This window comes from Myotis brandtii, unplaced genomic scaffold (assembly GCF_000412655.1).
Source record: "Myotis brandtii unplaced genomic scaffold, ASM41265v1 scaffold191, whole genome shotgun sequence".
NCBI classification, from domain to species: domain Eukaryota; kingdom Metazoa; phylum Chordata; class Mammalia; order Chiroptera; family Vespertilionidae; genus Myotis; species Myotis brandtii.
Genome location: NW_005357115.1, coordinates 6423010 through 6430383, shown reverse-complemented (window position 1 = coordinate 6430383; position 7374 = coordinate 6423010). Strand labels below are relative to the sequence as shown.

General features: G+C 47.2%; 1 protein-coding gene across 1 annotated transcript in view; it reads right to left on the bottom strand.

The window, feature by feature from the left end:
* Window positions 1-5417, bottom strand: part of EPAS1 (endothelial PAS domain protein 1) — a 36399-nt gene extending 30982 nt beyond the window's left edge. The window contains exons 1-2 of the mRNA XM_014538497.1: window positions 5371-5417; window positions 2772-2962 (exon numbers count right to left, since the gene is read on the bottom strand). Of these exons, the coding sequence (XP_014393983.1) occupies window positions 2772-2962; window positions 5371-5417 (238 nt within the window). The remainder of the gene's footprint in view (window positions 1-2771; window positions 2963-5370) is intronic.
* Between the last annotated feature and the right edge of the window lie 1957 nt (window positions 5418-7374).

Sequence of the window (7374 nt, the reverse complement as noted above, 5' to 3'; positions counted from 1 at the left end):
ATATACATATATATACTTATTATAGATCGATTTATTGTTCCTAGTAATTTTGATTTCTAAGCTATCACTTATCAAGAGCCTAGTATATGGCAGGCAAGAGGAAATGGGTTTTTATATCCATGTTCTCAATCCTTATCAGCATTGCTTGGTAAGTCCTGTTATCCCCTCTGTGCAGAGGAGGAAAGTCCAGCTCGAAGACAGGAAAGAAATTCCCACAAGGCTGCAGAGAAAAAGCCGCCAGACTGAGATTCCGACGCAGGTCTATCTGCCCACAAATTCTTGCTCCTTTTCATTGAGCCATGTGTGTTGAAAAAGCAAACTATGACTCGGAAAGAAAAAGATCCTGTGTCTCCCACACAATTCCTGGAAACAATTTCAACAACAGGTTGAGGGAATGTGTGGTGGGAGCCTGGGAGGGAGAGGAGAGAAAGGGACACCGAAAGCCATCTATCTCCTCCTCCCCCGGGCGATGCTTGTTGTATGAGAACTGCTCCTTCAAGGACACCAGGACCAGATGGCTCTGTATCCTTTCCTGCCATTTCTTACTTTGGGACAGAGAGGACCAGAGCTGACATGCTGAGGACTCTTGTTGGTCTGGGGCTGAGCCCAGCCAGCGGGCAGGCAGTTTGTGTCCACAACTTGCAACAAAGGCTCCCGAGTGGAGATGGGTGAGGTCTCGCTGTGGCCACTCTGCTCCTATCTCCTTTGGCGTGTCTGGCACACAGGGGGTTCCCGTCAGCACACGTGCAAGACGTGCTCAGCCTCTGATGCAGGTTCCTCTCAAAGTCAGCTTCTGAACCACGGAGGGGCTTATGTATGGGAGAACATGGAAAACAAGGCCATGCACTAAGAGAAAGGACAGGAACAACTCACCGAATGCGTGAGGACCTCCTCCCCTCCCCACTGCTCAGGGTCGGCCCCCAGCACCTCCATTTAACTTTGGTTCCCCTGCCTCTCCCCTCCTCTTCCACACACACCCAGTCCTTGTCAACATCTTCGCCTGCCCAGGTTGCAGAAGGTACCTGCCCTCCTGGGTGTTTTTCCCATGGACCAAGACGTAGAACGACTTGAATTTCAGGCGCAGATTCTCCCTGTCCCAAATGTGTGACTTTGGGCAACCTTGGCTTCTCTGTGCTTCAGGTTTCATCACCTGTGAAACGTTCTACAGTCCCAATTCAATCCGAGAGGCATCCCGGGATTAATGTATTAACCTTTCTGGGGCTCTCTGTTGGTGGAGGAATGGGGGATGGTGGTGGAAGGGAGCAATGATTAACCCAAAGGAATTAATGTCTAAGAGCAGAATTTCAAGTACCATTACTAGGAAGTTGAGAAGATGTTTCTGGGTGACAGGAAGGGTCTTCCTCTAGTTATTAAATTTTCCACTGCCAACTCTGTGTCTATGTAGAGCAGATTCAGATACTGCCCTCACCTGTCCCAGGGGATGAGCCTCTTCAAAAGAAAGAGGGACACGTGTCCCCTGAGATGGCATTTCCAGGCCCTTCCTACACTTCGGCCCATTGTTCCCTCTTTCTGTAGCATGAATGACAACGAATCTCCCACAGCTTTGCATTGTTTCCTTGGAAGTATTTTATAGAGTCTGTCTATGCCCTTGGTTCTCCCCCTCCCGTCTGTACTTTTCCAAGATTCTTTACACTTACAGTACAGGCTGAGCCCTCCAGCCCTCGGTCCCACTGAGCTGTCATCCTATTTTCTGAAAGTCTTTTCCTCACATCCTTCCTGTGCTCCAGGGCCCAGAATAGCACTTGTCCGTCTGGCCTCCCAACCTCACACTGGATTCCCCTTGCTCAGGGTTACTTTCCCAGAATAGCCACTTCATAACAGGATGGCGGAATCCACCCGGTTCCAAGGCACCCTGCTCACTCGGGAAAACTGAAAACCAACCACCAAAGAACCTTCCCTTCCCTGCTCGCCTTCCTCACCCTCACTACCTTGGATGCTGCCAACCTGTAGTGCCACAATAGGCGACACTACCCACTGCCCCGATTCCTCACAAAATTGACTGTCACATAGGATCTGAAACTGGGAAATTCCTGAGGCCACCTCTTTCGGTCAGGACTAACAGGAAATGGCTTTATGAAGAATGTAAACTCTGAGAAAAAAAATGTTTTGTGAACTTGAGACTTACAGAGATACCAGGGAGGGTGAGAATGAGTTAGTTCCACGGGGAGGTGGTTATCTGTCAAAGACGCCCCAGTGTGAATGAGTGTGGCTGGGCCAGGTGCCTTACAGACAGCATCTTGGTTAATTCTCACTGACACCTTGTGTAATATGCATTTTTAACCTCTTTTTATAGTTGAGGAAACCAAGAGCAGAGACACCAAATAATTAGCCTGGCGTATTGGCTAGGAAGAGGGGAAGACCGTCTGGGCACATCTCTGCCCTTTTGGAGAAGGTAGCTGGGAGACAAGCTCTAAAACACTTCCTAGAGTGGAGTGTGGGTCGTACGGCCAATGGGAAGGCAGCTGAGAGGCCAGCAAAAGCTGCTTTGTTCTCCCAGCCCCCCTCTCCTCTCAGCCTCCAGGTGCCCCTGCGTTTCTTTGGTCCCGTCCTTGCCCTTCATCTCATGGCTGTATTCATGGTGAAGGTCATGGCTGGAAGAGAGGAGTGTAACATGGAGGAGGAAAGCACTAGTGATGGTGTTTCTGTGGGTGGACATTTTGCAGAGTGGGAGTTCCCGGGTGGGGAGACCTTCCCAGTGGCCTTCTAACTCTGGCACAACAGAGCCTCCTGGGCGAGTCTACCAGCCTCACCTGAGGACAGGAGCTTGTGTGTTCGCAGGAAGCTGATAGCTAGCCGCATGATGGAAGCCTTGTCCAGGTGGGAGCTCACACTGTGAGGCAGGGGCAGCTCGTGGGCCAGCTCGTAGAAGACCTCCGTCTCCTTGCTCCTTCGGCACCTTGCTGCATCCCGGGACTTCTCCTTCCTCCTCTCCGAGCTACTCCTAGATTGAGAGACAAGGGGTTAGTCCCTAAAATGTCACTGTCATTCCATCATACCCTTGATCAAGACATCCCGAGGGCTCCCCACCCAGGGTACGACCAAGCTCTCACATTGAACCAATACGTGCTCACACCAGTCATCTGAACCTCACAACCTGCTTTCTACTGTGAGCTCTGCTCACATGGGTACTGTCTTCCTGCCTGCTTTGCTCCCTCTGTCTGCCCAGACAGGGCTTCACATGGTGGGGTCTGAGCAAAGACTAAATTCACCCACTGGCAATGCCTTGGCCCTGGTCCTGGTTATCTTGGCGCTGAGGTGAATGTTCAGTTCTATACACTCAAATTATTTAAATTGCTTAACCTCAGTTTTCTCATCTGTAGAATGGTCATAACAGTACTTATTCTCCACAGAGTTATTGTGAGGATTAAGTATGACAATTTATGCAAAACCTTTAGCATCAGGCCTATCTCCACTGGAAGCAATCAATGTTAGCTAATGTTAATAACAAATCTGTCCATGAAAGGATGATCATGAGAATAAAGACATTGCCAAAGTCTACGGTACAACCCAATTTTCATAGAAATATATATAATAGTTCTTGTATATTATATTGTAAAAAATCTAGAAAATAGAATAAAATAACTATTCTTCTTAGAGCTATCATATGTACAGTGCGTACTATATTCCAGGCACTGGTTTAAGCACTACTACTGTAGCTTCTTTAATTCTTACAAGTACCCCTGCAAGTCGTCATTAGTATCATCTCTAATTTACAGATGAGGAAATGGGTCCATCGAGGCCAATTTCTCTGCAGCTTCTCTGCATGTACATGGGGAAGCGGGGCTCGGCACCAGCAGGTGGGCCCCAGAACCATGGAGGATTGATTGTCTTGTCTCTCTATAGACAAACATGGTAGCAGTTTTAGGTTGGTGAGCATATGGGGATTGTTTTTTCCCTTCGTGCTTATCTGTATTTTCTTATGTTTCTAGAAATAACATGTATCGTGTGGTTGGTAAACAATTTTTTTTTCAAGTGTCCAGTGCAGTATGGCCCTCAAGGCCTCATCCAACCGGCTCCAGCTCACTGTCTCTGTCCTCCCGCCTGAGATTCCAGGCCAGGGCTGTGCTCCTCTTGTCTGGCTTCGCCGCCTCTAATCTGGACAGAAAATCTGTATTTTGGGATTCGTGGAATGTGGACATGCCTTTCAAACCCTTCAGGATCTGGGGCAGAGGCACGGCTTTGACTTTACAACACGTTTCATTTTAAAAAACAGAACATCCAGCTCCCTGGATGGATTAAGCACTATTTGCCCAGACGGCAGAAAGAATGTCCAATAGCTGTTAATGGTCAAGAAGAACCTTCCGAAAAACTGTGAAAATGGTGAAACTGTTTTTTTTTTCTTTCTTGTCTTATCTCTCTTTTATGTTTCCTTCACCTAATCCCTGGTCCCTCCTCTCCCCCCGACTTCCAATTCCCAGAACTCCCTCCCTTGCACCCCACCCATCACCACCCTCTCGGATCTGCCTCAGGATCAAGTTGCTTTTGCACCAGACCTTTCGTGACAGTTTGCATATTAGCTTCTCCCACTTGCATTTTAGTTCTGACCTCTGATTGTGGAGAAAAAGCAGCTGTGCAAGGTTCGCAGGCATCCTGGCACAGGAAGTAAGGGTGGGAAGGGCACAGGACACTAAAACTGTACACATCACCCTGTATGTCATGAAAGCCAGTGTCTCAAAGATGCTGATTCCATTCTCCAGCACCAACCCTGGCAACCCCAAGCAACATCAACATGTGACCAGTCGTCAGGGGCACCTAGAGAAGCCATCCTGGGGTGGGAAAGGTCCCCAGAACAGACTGTGACATTAACACCATTGTGTGTGTGTGTGTGCGCGCGCGCGCGCGTGCACAGAATGGCCCTTTGCCATTGTCCCTTCCTTAGAGCGAAGAGCAGACGAAACAGAGAGAACCAGGAAGGGAAAAAGCAGTCTGGGGTCAGCGCTCTGTCTGGTAATGGCATTTGACATTTGGGTCCTACCATGTTCCCTGGACCTGCAAATATTCATTGACACCTACTTTTGTGCCTGGTGTTGCACCAAGTACCTTACAGATATTACATCATTATAATCCTCCTAACAACACAATATGGTAGGGTTTTGTGAGCACAATTTACACATGTGGAAACTGTGGCTCAAACATAATATGCAACTTGCCCAAGATCACAAAGCAAGTGTCTGCATAAGCCCTTGGAGATTGTCAGTGAGCAAGGCACTTACAAGTCCTGAGACACATGGGTGCTCCCTGTCTAATTCCATCCTCAGAACCATCTTGCGAGATGGGCAAGACAGGAATTGCTGCTGTCCCCATTTCACAGATCTGGAAACTGAGGCCCAGCCCAGTTAAGTGACTTACCAAAAGCCATCTAGCTGATTAGTGGCAGAGCTAGGGCTAGGACCCATCTCTTCCTAGGCCGATACACTTCCCACTGCTTAATGGTAGGAGATAGTGGCTTTAGCAAGAAATAAAGAGCCAGCAACATCTTAACATTTAGAAAAAGAAAGATTGAGAATCTCACACAGCCTTTTGGTTTTTAAAAGTCACGACTCCATTTTAGCTACCTGGTTTTTAGTTGCACTTTGGGGACTAACATGACTTTAATGAAGTTATCTAGTTCAACTTGACACAGCCCAGAGTTATCTGCCTAATGTTGACTCTGGGAAGAGTCAACACTGTCATGTGTAACACTGTCATGATTTCATTAGCAACACCGAAGAACAAGTATAATTAATGCCAAGTGTGAAGGTAAGACTCCCCCCCCGCCCCTAAGCCCAACTGCTGCATATACAGTCTACTTCCTCACACCATTTATCATGGGTTAGGTCTCTTAGCAAATAGAATAGGGGACTGAAAGTTAGGAGGACTGATGTTTTAATATATTGGCCACAAACTATCTAGCTATCTGACTTTGGACAAGAAAGCGCATTCTTTGTGCCTTTATAGCCTCATCTGTAAAATGGGAGAGATCTCATGCCTTATTTGTAAGGATCAAATGAGATGAGCTTAGAAGGGTTGGAAGTACAGGTGTACCTTGCTTTATTGAACTTCGCTTTATTGCGCTTTTACAGATGTTGCGTGTGTGTGTGTTTTTTGTTTGTTTGTTTGTTTTTTACAAATCAAAGGCAAGACCCTCCACAAGCAAAGCTTACGACTTACTTTATTGCGGTCTTCTGAAACGGACCCGCAATATCTCTGAGGTATGCCTGTGCCAGAAAGCTCTCCACAAATGGAAACCATCATGACAGACAATAACGATTCCGTTATCTGGCTGAGTATTAGTCACATTCAGACTTTGGCCATCACAGCTGTTCTTCATCGCCAAACCGCCTCAGGGCTGGAGGCATATTTGGGGTCAGGCTGATCTTGACCAGTTCTTTGGGTCATGTTGCTGAACCTTCTTCGGACAATCAGGCTTTGTTTCCTAAAATACTCAAACTTTATTTTCGCTCCCTAGATGGGTTCTAGAATTAACTGCAATAGACCAGCTTTTTAAAAAAAATGACCATTCTAGACACGGCATGTTAGAATACTCTGGTTTCTTGTAAAAAGATATTTTATCCTAAGTTTTCCAAATCCTCAGAAAAGACTCGGAAATGTATTTCCTACTCCACGTTGCTCTTTTGACAAAGTTCCTGCGCCTGTCTTTCTTGGTGGCCTGGCTGTGACCACAGGCTGGTCTTACACAATATTTTGTGTATGGGACACGCAGCGTAAACCAGGCCCTGGGTACCTGGGCCCGCGCGCAGACGCAGAGTTGTTTACCAAGCTCTGTGCTGGACCCGTGGACCTGCAGGGTGGATAAGAAGTACATTCCTTGTTTTCAAGGAGAATGCGTTCTAGTTAGGGAAACAACAACTTGAAACATTTCTATTAACTACAAAACAAGTACAAACAATAAGCTGTATGGGTGGTTAAGATAAGAAGCAAGCTGTGAGTAAACAAGGTGAGGGAGGCAGGGTTTCAGCTGATCCTAGGAGAACACACAACAATACCTTGGTGGTGTTTGCAGGGCTCAGAGAACACTTTTTGTTCCTACCTGTGTTATCTCATGCGAGTCTCACAACAGCCCTGAGAGATAGGGACTCTCATCCCCAAGAACTGGGGATTCAGGGGGATTAAGTAACTTGTTAAATTAGATATTGTCTCAGACCTAGTTCATCTGGGTCTCCAGGATCAAAGGTTTCTTCTCCAACGGCAGCAAGGAAACGGTTGCTTATTGGATGCCTTCGAAATGCACGGCGCCGTGTTAGATACTTGCCCACAAATTGGGTGTTCGTGTACAGGACAGGAGGAAGAGGAAGGTTAAAGCTTTGAAAAGAGACAGTGACATCAAGATTCCACGGGGGATGGGAGGAGACT